The following is a 14,916-nucleotide window of genomic DNA, read 5'->3' as shown; positions in this document are numbered from 1 at the left end:
TTTGGGTTGCCTCAAAGAAAATCAATAAATGTTTTTCTGTCAGTAACTGCGACGACACTGTCTTTTGGTTCTTCGGTTCCCGTCTGCTTCTTGCTACACATCATCACACTCTTCAACCTCATAACGCAGGGTGGCTGCAATGCAACGTGCTCAACTGTCTTTCATCCATATTCATCACCGCTCGTCCATCTTCGTCGGCGCCATCAACATTTGTGGCGGCGGTGGGAGATCATGGCGGTTCAATGAGGGCACATTACGCGCTCCAGTTCTACGATATGCAGGATCGTCTGGCCTACGAGTTACGACCACCCTCGCAAGGCCGCCGATTGGCTTATCAAGAACGCCAAGGACGCCATCGACAAGCTTGAGGTGTTGCCCAAGTGGCAGCCCACGGCCGCCGCCGTCCTCCTTGACGCGCCCCGACTCCGTCGAGAACTGTGACGGCTAGGTGCATGCCATCACCGTCGTGCACACGTTCTTAGCTTCCCCAACACCGGTAGAGCCAGCGGCACAGGTTCGCTCCCGGCGTCGCTCGACTCCGACTCCATCACGGACACGATCAAGCCGTTCTTTCCCATAGCCGGCATGGCAGGCGGAGCCGGAGAGGCGTCCTCGACCTCGTCCAGGTGGCAGCACAGTCACTGCCATGTGCCTCGTCATTCGTTCAATCATTCACCCCAACAACGTCGGCTTCATAGCATTCGGCTTCCACCGTCTGCAACTCTACGACAACCCCACAGCGGACGCCATGACTATACGGCAACCCCACAGCGCACGCCATGACTATAGAAATGACATGCAGTTGGAGGTTGTATCACCCAGAATCTCGACGACGACGAAGCAGCTGGATTGACTCGTCATAAGTGGATCTGGCGAGAGCGGCTGTCTGCCTATCCTTGAGTTTTTTTATAACCTACTGAGTACTAACTCACAACGTTAGATCCATAGGCACCAAATTTTTATTGGTTCAGTTTTATAGCGTTTTGATACTATTATTTGTGAATTGAGTTTTGGGCTATACATCCTAAATCAATGGGCACGTTACCTACCATTAGGATTAAATTTTAAATTAATCCAAAAACTACGAAAACCCGTGACAAGTCGATGGTTTGGATGTGCATGTTCTAGTACGATGAATATGGATCCTACCTATAGCTGAGCTACTTCAACGTGAGAAACACGAGGAAAAAGATTCGTCGACCTAGTACACTAAAACAGTACAATCCATTTGTTAAACTCATTTCAATTGGTCATGTTCTTTGTTATAGAAGAATCTCTACCTATATGAATTCGAATCCTATTTACCGACGGTGCTCACAATTTTTAAAATTTATTCTTGTTATTCTCGATTTACCATTCGAGAAACTAGTGAGATTACTGAATTAGGATGCGCATGCATATCCTTGTTTTCAAGCTGAGGTGTGTGCGCGTCTCTTGGGGGAAAAAGAAAGAAAGAGGGCAAGATTTTATTGCATGATTTTATAAAATGCTACGTCATCTAAGTATATTTGAATCCGCGAATGAAATAAGTCCTCCCGATGCAAAGTTTCATTTTACAATTTTATAGAATAACCATAGTATTTAATTGTGAGGTATGTGATTAGATATAATTGCATGAAATGAAACTCTATAGCCCTTAGTTTTAACAAGTTCCATAGTTTTGGAAACAGTGTATATACATTTTCATCCTGATAAAACTCATTCCCCCATTTCTTCATAATTATATTACTGTATCTTCATAAATGCTGGTGTATCACAGTATTTAATGCTCATGAAACCTGGAAACCTGGAATTAGCCAGGCCCGCATGGATCTTTGGAATTGAATGCCATTCTAATAATTATAATTTAGATATAAATTAATTAAACTAATATAGTTTGTATGTGGAATATATTTGTATATTATTGTTAGCAATACTAGAGAGATACTTATGTACTATGTATTGTACTTCTGCTATAGGGAAGCGAGTTGAAGAGCGTACCATAAGTTGTACATTAGTAATATAATATAGGATCTATAGAATCAATTTCTATCTTCCACTCTATAAATTTAAACTAGATTTATATATATACTTTAAAAAAATTGTAGAATACCAAGTTCCAAAATAAATAGTCTATGGATCCAGACGGGAAAAAGAATTATTTGGTTGACACAGCGCGGCACGCCGAGTCGGGACGGGACAAATGTGGAGAAGGCAACTCGCCACGAGCCCGAGCCAACTAGCCAAGGCGCCCACGACAGGACGCGCTTCGCCCATCTGAAATCCCGGGACCAACCAAAAGCCTTCCCCGGCGTCTCCGCTGACCGCGGCGCCGCCGCGCCGACCGCACCCCATGGCCGGCTCCACCGCGGTGCTGGCTGCCATCCTGCTCGTCGACCTCGCCGCCTTCGGCCTCGCCATCGGCGCCGTGCAGAGCCGCCCATCGGTACATTCCCTCTTCCTTCCATGGTTGCGTTTCTTGGTTTCCTTTTCTGACACCGCGGCGGCGCCCCGCCGCTCTTCTCCCTGTCGCAGGCGAGGCTGGAGATCGACGAGCGGAAGGAGTGGACATACTGCGCGTACCGCCCGGACGCGGCCACGGCGCTGGGCGGCGTCGCGCTCGCGCTACTGCTCGTGGGCCAGGCTGTCGCCGCGTTCGCCAGCCGGTGCTTCTGCTGCGGCGCCGCCCTGCGGCCCGGCGGCTCCCGGGCTTGCGCGCTCGTCCTCTTCCTCTCCTCCTGGTACTACTACTACTTCCCCGCCGATCCGAATCTCCTCCCCCATCTCCTCTGACCTCTCCCCTGCTCGGGCTCGCCACCTTGACTTCCCACGTGAGGCTGACACGGAGGGCCCGCGCGCCGATTCCTTTTGTTTTGTGGTGCTTTCTTGGTTTGTTTAAGCAGCGTCGCGCAAATTTAGCGAATAGCATGGGAATCTTAGCTATCGTGTCGTGCTACCAAAAAGTAAATAGAAAGCGTGTTAGATCAACGACTCAACCCAATGGCGCTTAGCAGAAATATTGACTATTATTGAGGCTTGCCGGAAATCTCGTGTGGTTGATGCGATTTGCTCAATCGGAAATGGTCGTTCCATGCGTACAAGCAATTCAATGGGTAGTGATCTGATTGTGCACATTCTTGTTCACATGTAGACAATTCTGTGTTTAAACTGCTAGAGATCCAGAATAATTGTAGAAGCAATTTGATGAGCAGTGATCTGATTGTGCACATGCTTGTTCACATGTAGAGAATTATGAAATTTCTGTGCTTAAGCTGCTAGAGAGAGCTGCCCTTTCTTGTCACAAAGCCTCCTAAGATGTTCAAACAGTTTTTTTAGACTAGCAGAGTTTCCTGGATTTTCTAGTTGGACAATGTGTTCATTGATTCTTTTAGAAACTCATCACATTCATCAACCAGAAAGGTTAACAAATGAATTTTACAGACAAAAGGTACAATACTTTGAAGTTGACAATTTTTAAATTCTGTATAATGCTAATTAAAAAGCTTTATGGTATCCCACCGATCTCGATCATGAAAAAATGTATTTTACAAGCTTTGCGCATTTGCACTTGTGGACATAATTATTGGAGTGATAGCGTGGTGTTGGCTCCAGTGGGATCCAAAGCTTGGTACTCTAGCCTTTGGGTCATCTGTGACTGATTCTGCTGAATTGATCAAAATGAAGAGGTCACAGATAATGTCAGTGACAATAAGAAAGACCAACAAACTTAGTTGCTGGCATCTGAGTTTTGTTGAAAAAAGATGGGCCTGGTCAATGTCATATTGGTTAAGGACATGCTCAGTCAAGAATCAACGACTAGTATTCGCTATGCCGATTGCATGGTTTGATTGTGGGGGTCTGGGGTTTATCTCTTGGAGTATTCTGAGACTGATCTAATGAAATAACCAGTTTCTTAAGTTTACTTGATAAAAAATGCGGGGTAGTAAAATTCATGTCACCCATATGCCAGCATGAGCTCCAAATTCAGTCTGTGTTGACACTGTATCAACATTTGCTTGTTTTTCCCAGTGTTGTATGCCTTTGTGTGTATGTATGTATCCCAATGTAGATATCCATGTCCTCGATATTGCACATGCATGTTGATGCCGTCATGATGGTATGGAACTTATTTAGCTGATCAGTTTTGTGTAATGGGAATGCATTAGGCTAGGATTCAAGGATTGCATATATCTCATGATGGATCAAGAACAAAAGAATGTAACTGATGGAAGTTCGAAATTCCTAATGCTGGCCTTCTGATATTTTTAGCCAAACTATACTTCCTGAACACCAACGGATAATGATCATACAGATAACCCAGGACATTGAACTTTTTGGCTTGTCCTACACAGGGTGACATTCATCATCGCTGAGGCGTGCCTGCTGGCTGGTCTGGTGCAGTCCGCGTACCACACCGGCTACCGGAAGGTGTTCTTCCAGAACCCGCCGGACTGCGCGACGGTGCGGAGGGGCACGTTCGTAGCTGGCGCGGCGTTCGCGCTGTTCACCTGCGTGCTCACCTCGGCCTACTACTACTGCTTCTCCAAGGCGCGAGTCAACTTCCACCGCCGGGAAGTCACCATCGGCATGACCCCGTTGTAACCGTCTCTCTGCTACAAATACAATGATTTGCCACAGAAGAAAAAATTGGGAAACGCGCATCAGTTGTGTTGTAGTAATAACAGTTTTGATAGCAATGATTTGTGTTCTTAGCTTTTGCACATATTGTGTATTTGTTTCCGGCTGGGAACTGAGTTGAGTCCATGTACGAGGATGGCTGATGGTGCTGGACTTGACTGTCTTTATTGAATGGAGATTTCCTGTGCCTGCCGTGGCTTCTTTAATTTTCCAGTGGCTTTTACTAGCTGTATAATTTTATATGCGCATGGAAAATGTTTGAATTGTATTATCGACATGAATGCCTTAGAGTTTTCACTTTTTATATGTGCACGGAAAATGTTTGAATTGTATTTTCGACATGGATACCTTAGAGTTTTCACTATCTTCGAATTGTTTGAATTGGTTGAGAAATTGACCCCAATGGACAAATGTATTCGACCATAAAAATATTTTCTAAAAGGTATACTTCATGAAAATAAGGTTACATTTGTGCACTATCCAAAACTCTAAACGGTGAAAGCTACCTTGCAAGTAGGGTAATTGGACCATAGCGGTATTATTATTAGCAAGCAGAGTTTCAACTAAGAACACATACTACGTGCACAAAAGGTTACTCCAGCATATATAACATACCTACATACATATATACGTGTACGTAACTAAGACGAAACAAGCTCATCGTATGCTATTACGTACTACGTTTGCAGTACACACATACAATATACGTATATAGGATTTCGTAAAAAAATTATACGTATATAAGTACTCACTGATACAAGCACTACTAGTAGTCTACTTTTAGCAAGCCCCATCAAGGCCGGGCATGTCATCTTGCTGCCATCCGCCCCAGTACTGCAACGCGCTGCAGTTGGCCTCCGCCGCAGCCGCTCCTCCGAGTGCGCTGACCTCGCCAGTCCCCTGCGGCGGCGCCGTGGCAGCGGCCATTTGCTGCCACGCGCTCAGGTCGATTGCGTAGCCGCCCCCGCCCACGGCCGCCGCGCCCGGCTGGAAGTGGACCAGCTGCCGCAGGAGGTCCGGGAACGTGTCGGCGCCGACTGCGGCGCTCCCGCCCTGCGTCATCGCGGCCGCATCAGCCGAGGCAGACGCTTTTGCGGCGGAGGCACTGCCCTTGTTGCCGCCGCGCCTGTTCTTGCGTCCGCCGCCGACGGGCACGTCGCGGAGCGTGCCGCCCTCGGTCCAGTGGCGTCGACACGCCTTGCAGAGGTACCGCGGCTGCGCGCGGCTGTAGTTGTTGTAGTAGCAGAACTTGGTGTTGCCGGACTGGCAGCGCGGGCACTGCCGCGGCGGCGGGCGCGGCAGCGGCGGGTGGCCTGCGCCCGCGTTCCGGGCGCCCTGCCGCGGCGCCGCCGCCGCCGCCGCGTCCACGGCCACACTTGCCGGCACACTGATGCCACCGGCTGCACAGTATCCCTGTCCCTGAGAAGAACAAGAACACGCCGCGAGTCATCTCATGAGCATAGTTCCATGAATTTCATCAGACTGTGTATGTGTATATATACCATGGCAAGAGGAGGAGGAGGAGCCGGCGGCCTAGCAGGGATCAGGTAAGAGAGGTGCGACGAAGCGGAAGAGGAAGGAGAGGTCGGAAAGGAAGACCGCATGGTTGGCCGGGCGCCGCGGCAACGGCCAGGTCAGCTTGTTGCCGGCGGCGGGGAGGGCGTTGTCGTAGCCGAACGGGGCGCGCTTGCTGCGGTGGGAGTGCCACTGTGACGCTCCGCTCATGTCGGTGCCGGGCCGGTCAGCCGCCACCGCGGACGACTCCTCCAGCTCCCTTCCCCTCCTCACTCTCGCCACAAATCCAGAGCTGCAGCTTAACAATCTTTTCTTTGCAAGTCTGTGCAGTGACTCTGCTGGGATCACGAACAGTGTAGCTTCGACCTCGTAGAATGGATGAAGCACGCACAGCTCAGGACTTCAGGCGAAGGCTGCGAGCCATGGAGGCGTCTGAGTGCTCGACCTGGTGGTGCTTTTATAGGCAATCGATTGAGCGCGCGCCGCCGCCACCGCGCGAACGAAGGTTCCTCGTTTTGTTCGGTGAGATAATTGGCTTGCTTAGTTGCTTGTTTGCTTAAGGGTTAAGGTCATAGTGGAGCGCGCAGAGACCAGAGCCAGCGCGACGGCCGACGGGGAACAAAAGCGAGCGCGAGCCGACGTGGACTGGCTGCTGCTAGGCTGCTACAGAGCTGCGGCCCTGCTGTCTCCTCTCCTCGCTAGCTTTGGGCCTTTGGCCGCTGTGGGGCACCGAGCCGAGGCCATCCACACATTTTTGGCAAGGACACGTGCCACGCCGGCGCGGCGGTTCCGCTCGCTGGGTTTGCACAGCTCGCCGCCGCCGTTGCTTCGGCCGCGAGTATTTCCCGTGCCGTGAAAGGCGCTGCTGGCCGTCGAGCCTGTGGCGGGGTAGGCGGCTGCTGGGCGCCACGAGCTCGCAGCGCACCGGTCGATCGTTTCCTTGCGGTCGAAGAAGAGAGGAGCGACGGCATGGGGATGCGAAATGCTACCAGTGTCCAGTGTGCAAGCCACGCCACGCGCGTGTATAGTTTACTCCGGTGGTGGCCGGCGACGGCGACAGCCGACAGGAACCGGCGGAGGAGTGGCTGGTCGGCGTGCAAAGTGCGCGCTTTTTAACCCCAGCTCCTAACGAGTGAGTAGGATGAAAACTACGGCGAGCTTGTCTTGTCGCGAGCTGGCTGGTTTGGCTAGCGCTGCTGCTTCCTCGTCGTCGCAAGTCGTCCACCTAGCTTGTGTCTTGACCGGTGGTCGCTGTTGAATGGTTAGTTGCCTTGCTAGCTGCGCATGGCTGCCTTTTCGCATGCTCGCCACAGCTCGGAGGCAACGCAGGCAGCGTAGGATCGGTGCCCGCTCGTCGTCAGAAAGTTCAGCGAGGCTGACCCAAGTTGGGTTCTGGGGTTTGTCGCGACACTATACATGGTCGCCACGTTTCGTCCCTCTCCCCTTTATCTTTCTTGCCTCTATGATACTGTTTCTCTGCTTCTAGCTGGGATACACAACTAGTGGCAGGATAGTCGGAGAACACTGGGACCGGGACTTCTCCACTTACGGGCGGGCTGACGGCAGTAGGACCCACACGTCAGTGAGAGCAGACAGTTACTGCAGAGAAACTATTCCGAACACGGGATCCGTGAGGTGGAATGATTTGCACAACGTTCGACTAGCATCATATGTGCCAGTACATCTAAATGCTAATCTTTGGAACCTAACATTCTCCTAATTTATGCCGAAGACACTTTAAGAAGTAATTTGCTCCTTTGAAAAAGAAGAAGGTCTTTGGCAGGAAATAGTGAGGAAAAAAATATTTAAAACAGGCTGGAATCTATCAGCTGAAACAGAAGCAGTCAAACTCGCCAGTGTGAAATGATCTCCTTAAAGTGAGAGAGCTATGTATGAAAGGAAGGGTGATGCTAGTGGGCGATGGGAAAAGAACGTCCTTATGGGAACTGTCGGAGGAATTCTCCAGCCGGGTGGCGGAAAGCACCAGCCTAAACCTAGTTAAGGATGGGTTTGAAGGAGACTTAGAAGCGCTCGATCGGTGGGCAGATGAACGTAGGAAGGACACGAAGATTTAGAGTGGTTCGGGCCGCCGGAGCGTAATACCCTACGTCCACTTTAGTGTTGTATTGACTATGCAAGCCTGAACGGAGAGCAGCGTGAACGCGTGTGTGTGAACCTCTCCTTCTAACGAGTACACTCTCCCTTTTATAGCCTAAGGGGAGTGCTTACACTGTGCGGGGCACTGACAGGTGGGCCCGGCCAACAGGAGCCCGCTCTATGAGAGATGTGGAGATCTTCATCTCCAGCTCCTCTCCGTAGTTTTCTCTATCGGGAAGTTGATGTGCGTATCCATAGTCAGGATATGGCCGTGTACAGCCTTGTCTTGCACAGTGTCCGGTGTCAGTGTTGCCTAACAGCGAAGCCGTGCTGTCACTGTTGGGATGTAACCTCCTGTCAGGCGGTGAAACAGCGCTGACCCGTTGCGTGCGCACTGTTGCAGTGCACGCCTTGGCTCGCCTATTACAGGCCATCATCACGCACGCAGCGCCGTGACGGGACTGTACACAGTCCGCGCACTGTGCACGGTGATACGACGCGCCGCCTTGGAAACAGGCGGGCTACCGTGGTGTCAGCCTGCCTGCCCTGTGTGTCAGTGGCAGGCCGCCCTTTTTGACTTGGGCGCGCCCGGCCCAGCTACCGCAGTAAACGCTGGTAGGTGGGCTGGAGACCCGCGAAGGGCCTCTAGCCGCAGGCACACGGCAGGGCCAGCCCCGCTCCCCTACAGGGGCGGCACGTGGCGGCACCGGACCCCTCCCTGGAGGGAGGGGGGTCCGGGCCCTCGTGGCCGGTTGAAGCGGTCAGGCCCGTGATGGTCCGGCCATCACACGCGGCGGACCCTGTCAGACCCGGGGCCACGGGGCTGTGTACGTCAAGGAGTCCGTATTGGGCTAAGGGATAGGACATGTCCTGAACCTTGTTTATGTTGTATTCTACCCGCATGCGGAGTAGAACTAGTCGATACAGAAGGAAACTACTCGAGTTGTACTTGAGTACGATTTCTAAGTTAGTATCAGACTAGGATTCATGTAACCTTGTCCCCCCGGATATATAAGGGTGGGCAGGGACCCCCTCAAAACTAAGATCACCAGATCAACATCAAGGCAATACAAACCATCATACAGGACGTAGGGCATTACGCATATTGCGGCCTGAACCTGTCTAAATCTTGTGTTGTCTGCACCTTCGAGTTCCTGATCTCGACGCATCCCAACCCAAAACTTACCACCTTGGGTATACCCCTCGGTGGGCAGCCGGATAAAACCCGACAGCTGGCGCGCCAGGTAGGGGTGCGCGCCAGAGATCCGCTGGAGAACTCGATGGCTCTTTTCAAGTTCCCTAGTCCCGTGCTCCCTGAGGGCACAACCTTTGTTTTTGGCTCGTGGGTCTGCATTGCCAACAGCGCAGGCGGTTTTCGTCGGCATATCGTCGACGACACCGTCAAGCTAAAAACACTTGCCTCAAGGCTCGACGACTTTGTCGATAGTCTCGACGAGTTGCCGTTTTTTGACTCTGCCAGGGAAACCGAGGCAGAGTCTGTCTCTACTGTTTCTTTTTCCACGTTGGAAAAGGACCTGGACTCTTTGCTCCAGGCTGGAGGTTCCGAGGCCACCGCATGTCGGGGGGCTGCGGATCACCTGGCCACTTGTGGGCTGATGATCACCACCACCTCCGAAGGACGAATTGTTCATTCGAGGGGGATGAATCTGTCCGATCTACTCGGACATGAAGACCGCTTGGTAGCCCACCTTGAGCCTTTGCCTTTTCAGGAGGGCAGGGCGTTGGCTACCATAACCGAGGGCTCGACTGAGCTAGTCGAAGCCCCCTCTGAAGAACTCGCAACTCGCCAAGTCCTGATGGCGGAAGAAGGGGACGATGATGCCCTCATCCCCATTGGCGCACTTGATGGCATATCAGAAGATGAAGACACCGCTGAAGCCGAGAACGAGAACGACGCCGAGCGCGACGCGCGTCGGGCAAGGAACAGAGCTCGTGCGGTTCGCAGAAGGCGAGCCAACGAGCGCATATGTTCTGCACAGCGCGAACTCGACGCTGAATTCGCCGCGGCAGATGAACGTGGCCTCAGGACTTCTGTGGCCAACATCGCTCGGGTAACAGCACTACTCGAGCGAAGCAACGACCCCAACGTCCGACAAGCACTCATCTACGCCCAACGGGCGTGGGTCCAGTTGGACCAGCAGGCTCCGGCATCGCTTGTCAGGGAGGAGCACGTCGGAGACAGCCGAAGCCAGGCCCCAAGTCGAACAACAGGTAATCGCCCGCGACCCCAACGCAGCAACAACAATGATGGCGTGGGTGGAAGCCAGCTCACCGGTGGGCGGCGGCAGCCACCTCCGGCAAACAACCCGAGGCAGTCCAACCCTCCACGTCAACAACCTGACCTTCGCCAGAAGATCAATGAGGGGCGCGATGCTCGGTCAGTCCTCGACTCGAGGCGACGGGAACGCGAGATAGCCGAGCGAGACGATGCTGACTGCAGCGATCGTTTCCCTGCGTTCACTACGAGATTCAACAACTACAAGTACCCGAAGGGTTTTAAGCCAATTGGTATTACCAAGTACGACGGCAAGCAGGCCCCCCAACAATGGCTCCGCTGTTACTCCACTACCGTTGAGGTGGCTGGCGGCTCCAACACTACCAAAGTCGTCTACTTTCCGATGGCTTTGGAGCCTGCACCGTTGACTTGGCTGGAAAGCCTCCCCAACGACTCCATCGACTCCTGGGAAGGCCTCAAGAAGATCTTCATTGATAACTTCCAGGGGGCGATATCCCGAGCAGGAACCCGGCACGACCTCGCCCAGTGCAAGCAAGAGCGCAATGAACTCCTCCGATCCTACACCCGCTGTTTCTTCGATGTGCGGGCCACCATCGCCAACATCTCGGAAGAGGACATTATCGACTGCTTCTACAACGGCCTCACTGACCCAGGTATATATCGTGATTTTGGGCGTAACAGGCCGAAGACGGTTGCAGGTCTACGCGACATGATGCACGACTGGGCTGAACAAGAAGAAAAGATGCGCGAGAGGTTTCCAAGATGCACCGACCTCAACCAGAAGCGCAACAACGACAACCGGGCTGACAAAGGCCAGCGGGACTTTTCGGGTTCTTCCCGAAAGCGCAAGCCAGACGATCTCGTCGTGGCTGTGGAACGTCCTTCGCGGGGCAAGAAGTCGACCACGCAGGAGCAGTTTGAAAAACTCCTGTAGAAGAAGTGCCCGTGGTGCGTCAACTCCAAACACGCAGCGATCGACTGCTTTCAGCTGAAGCGCACCTTTGGCTCTCCTGGAAACAGCAAGAAGAACAAGTCGACGGGCAAAGAGCCTGAAGACGAGGAACAGGAAGACAAATCTGAGACGCCCAAGTTCCAGGATGCCTCCAAGACCGTCAATGTCATCTTTGGCGGTGACGAAGATTTTTGCTCCAAGCGGGAACAAAAGGTGCTGCTACGGGAGATTCTATCAGTTGAACCGGCGGTACCACGACCACTCCGATGGTCGGAGGTCCCCATATCATTTTCCTGTGATGATCAATGGACCAGCTTTTCCGAGCCAGGGAAGTTCCCACTGGTGCTGGATTCCGTGGTCGCAGAGGTCAAGCTTACTCGGGTTCTTATCGATGGTGGGAGCGGACTCAATCTTATCTTCGCCAGTACGCTGAAGAAGATGGGTCTGGACCTGACCAACAAGCTTACACCGAGCAAGGCTCCTTTTTACGGTATTGTCCCTGGCAATGCCGCGCACCCGCTTGGAACAGTTGTTCTCACAGTCACTTTCGGGACGAGGGAGAATTACCGAACCGAGTTCATCAAGTTCGAGGTGGCTAACTTCGAATCTTCCTACCATGCTATACTGGGGAGGCCGGCGCTCGCCAAGTTCATGGCGGTGCCGCACTATGTCTACTTACTTCTCAAGATGCCAGGACGCAGTGGTGTGCTCACGCTCCGAGGCGACTTGAAGAAGTCTTATGATTGCAACCAAGAGGCCATCCAGTATGCATCGACTTCCCGCATGCCAGATGCTTCCGCTGAAGTACTCACGGCCGCACAGCAACTCTCTCAAGCCGAGCTAGACATCCCGACGAAGAAGGCGAGCCAATCGGGCGTCAAGTCGACGGGTGATGTGGCTCTCAAGACGATCCAGCTCCAAGAAGGCGACTCCTCCAAGACAGCTATTATCGGCGCCGGCTTGGGCGACAAATAGGAACTCGCGCTCATCAACTTCCTGCGGGCTAACCGAGACATATTCGCATGGAAACCATCGGATATGCCAGGGGTGCCCAAGGAGCTGATCGAGCATAGTCTTAATGTGTACCCACAAGCTGTACCAAAGAAGCAACGTCTTCGTCGTTTTGCCCCTGATAAACGGGAGGCTATCAAACGGGAAATAGCCAAACTCCTCGCGGCCGGATTCATTAAAGAAGTAATCCATCCGGAGTGGGTAGCTAATCCCGTCCTTGTATTAAAAAAGAATAAAGAATGGAGAATGTGTGTCGATTATACTGATCTCAACAAGCATTGCCCAAAGGATCACTTTGGGCTCCCTCGCATCGATCAGGTAGTCGACTCGACCGCAGGTTGTGTACTATTATGTTTCCTTGATTGTTATTCAGGCTACCACCAGATTGCTCTCAAGGAAGAAGACCAGATCAAGGCCGCGTTCATCACCCCGTTTGGGACTTATGCCTACAAGACAATGTCTTTCGGGTTGAAGAACGCTGGCGCCACCTATCAGCGAGCAATTCAGATGTGCTTCGCTGATCAGTTACACCGGAACGTGGAGGCCTACGTGGACGACGTGGTCGTGAAAACCCGGAGTCCCGAGGGCCTGATCACGGATCTGGAGGAAACTTTTACCAGCCTAAGGAAGTACCGATGGAAGCTTAATCCGACCAAGTGCGTTTTCGGTGTTCCATCAGGCAAATTGCTCGGGTTCATAGTCAGTAGCCGGGGCATCGAGGCCAACCCTGAAAAGATTACCGCCATCACTGATATGGAGGCACCTGCCACGATCAAAGATGTGCAGAAACTTACAGGGTGCATGGCAGCTCTCAACAGGTTCATCTCCCGGCTCGGGGAGAGAGGACTACCTTTTTTCAAACTCTTAAAGCGCCAAGACAAGTTTTACTGGACAGAGGAAGCCGAGCGGGCTCTGCAGGATCTCAAGCAGCACCTACAGTCGCCCCCGATCCTCACAGCACCATTGCCGGGTGAGACCCTTTTGCTTTACATTGCGGCAACTACCCACGTTATTAGCAGTGCTATTGTTGTCGAACGCTCCGAGGAAGGCCATGCTTTTGGCGTGCAGCGGCCCGTGTACTTTGTCAGTGAAGTACTCTCGGAGCCTAAGGTGCGGTACCCGGCGGTTCAAAAGCTTCTCTATGGCATACTGATCACCTCAAGGAAATTACGCCACTACTTTGAAGAGTACCAGATCACCGTGATCACAGACTACCCGTTGGCGGATATCCTACACAACCAAGATGCCACGGGTCGTATTTCAAAATGGGCAGTGGAACTGGGGGCTTTGTCGATCGACTTCAAGCCACGCACTGCAATCAAGTCCCAAGCTCTAGTCGACTTCATGGCAGAGTGGAGGGAAAATCAAGTTCCCAATCCAGTTGACAAGCCAGAGCATTGGACCATGTACTTCGATGGTTCTCTTAAGCTCGATGGCGGCGGCGCTGGAGTTTTATTCATTTCCCCAAGAGGCAAACAACTCAAGTACGTCCTCCAAATTCTCTGGGAGGTATCCAACAATGAAGCCGAGTATGAAGCCTTGCTTCACGGGCTTCGTTTGGCGATATCACTAGGGATCAAGCGACTACTTGTATACGGCGATTCACTTTTGGTCGTTCAGCAAGTCAACAAGAAGTGGGACTGCAACAAGGAGACCATGGAAGCCTATGTACAAGAAGTACGCAAGCTTGAAAACAAATTTTCTGGCCTAAAAGTTCATCATGTGCTGCGGGAACACAATGTCACTGCTGATGCCTTATCTAAGCTGGGATCAACCCGAGCACAAGTCCCAGCAGGGGTATTCGTTCAGGAGCTGAAGCACCCGTCCATCAGCCCTTCACCGCAGGTTTCCACCGCCACTGGCTCCGTACAGCCAGAACGGGAGGTTCTGCTGGTCGGTGAGGACTGGAGAGGACCTTTCATCGACTTCATCCGAGATCTCGTATTACCGGCAGGGATGGACCCCAAAAGCGCTGCTGCCGCCCGCCTCATGCGACGGAGCAAGGGGTTTGTCCAAGTCGAAGACAAACTTTATCGGCGCGGCGCACGATCTCGAGTACTCATGAAGTGCGTCACAACAGAAGACGGTCTGGACATATTGAGGGAGATACACGAGGGCGTGTGTGGTAACCATGCCGCGTCAAAGTCACTGGTCGGCAAAGCGTACAGAGCCGGTTTCTGGTGGCCTACCGCCGTGTCCGACGCCGAAGATCTGGTGCGACGATGTCAGAACTGCCAGTTCTTCGGTAAGCAAACTCATGTCCCGGCCCACACCCTCATCACTATACTGCCTTCCTGGCCGTTCGCTTGCTGGAGCCTCGACATGATTGGGCCCTTCACAACGGCGCCAGGAGGTTTTACTCATGTTCTGGTGGCTATCGATAAGTTCACCAAGTGGATCGAGTTCAAGCCGATCGCCAAGCTTACTCCAGACAGGGTGGTCGACTTCATCTCCGACATCTTACATC

At 52.4% G+C, this 14,916-nt stretch overlaps 2 protein-coding genes and 1 pseudogene across 2 annotated transcripts; 2 read left to right on the top strand and 1 right to left on the bottom strand.

Moving 5' to 3' along the window:
- The first annotated feature begins 242 nt into the window (after positions 1-242).
- On the top strand, positions 243-1,824 carry LOC112872801 (annotated as a pseudogene).
- A 390-nt stretch (positions 1,825-2,214) lies between these two features.
- Positions 2,215-4,823, top strand: LOC112874429. The gene is made up of 3 exons (XM_025937742.1): positions 2,215-2,425; positions 2,515-2,720; positions 4,332-4,823. Exons 1-3 carry the CDS (start codon positions 2,333-2,335, stop codon positions 4,579-4,581), a joined length of 549 nt encoding a protein of 182 aa, XP_025793527.1. The 5' UTR covers positions 2,215-2,332; the 3' UTR covers positions 4,582-4,823.
- Positions 4,824-5,136: 313 nt separating this feature from the next.
- On the bottom strand, positions 5,137-6,811 carry LOC112874427 (dof zinc finger protein DOF1.6-like). Its single transcript, XM_025937741.1, has 2 exons — positions 6,120-6,811; positions 5,137-6,036 (listed from the first exon to the last, which is right to left on the bottom strand). The coding sequence occupies exons 1-2, from the start codon at positions 6,219-6,221 to the stop codon at positions 5,398-5,400; spliced, it is 741 nt and encodes a 246-aa protein (XP_025793526.1). The 5' UTR covers positions 6,222-6,811; the 3' UTR covers positions 5,137-5,397.
- Positions 6,812-14,916: the final 8,105 nt, after the last annotated feature.

This window comes from Panicum hallii, chromosome 9, assembly GCF_002211085.1.
Source record: "Panicum hallii strain FIL2 chromosome 9, PHallii_v3.1, whole genome shotgun sequence".
Taxonomy (NCBI): Eukaryota; Viridiplantae; Streptophyta; class Magnoliopsida; order Poales; family Poaceae; genus Panicum; species Panicum hallii.
This window is presented reverse-complemented; position numbering and strand designations above follow the sequence as displayed.

What these genes read in the sequence shown, in the direction of transcription:
- LOC112874427 (XM_025937741.1), bottom strand. Translation starts at nt 6,221, where the DNA reads ATGCGGTCTTCCTTTCCGACCTCTCCTTCCTCTTCCGCTTCGTCGCAC. An exon ending in CTCCTCCTCCTCTTGCCATG is followed by an intron (nt 6,037 to 6,119) that starts GTATATATACAC and finishes TGTTCTTCTCAG; the next exon opens with GGACAGGGATACTGTGCAGC.
- LOC112874429 (XM_025937742.1), top strand. Translation starts at nt 2,333, where the DNA reads ATGGCCGGCTCCACCGCGGTGCTGGCTGCCATCCTGCTCGTCGACCTC. An exon ending in CCGTGCAGAGCCGCCCATCG is followed by an intron (nt 2,426 to 2,514) that starts GTACATTCCCTC and finishes TCCCTGTCGCAG; the next exon opens with GCGAGGCTGGAGATCGACGA. An exon ending in GTCCTCTTCCTCTCCTCCTG is followed by an intron (nt 2,721 to 4,331) that starts GTACTACTACTA and finishes TGTCCTACACAG; the next exon opens with GGTGACATTCATCATCGCTG.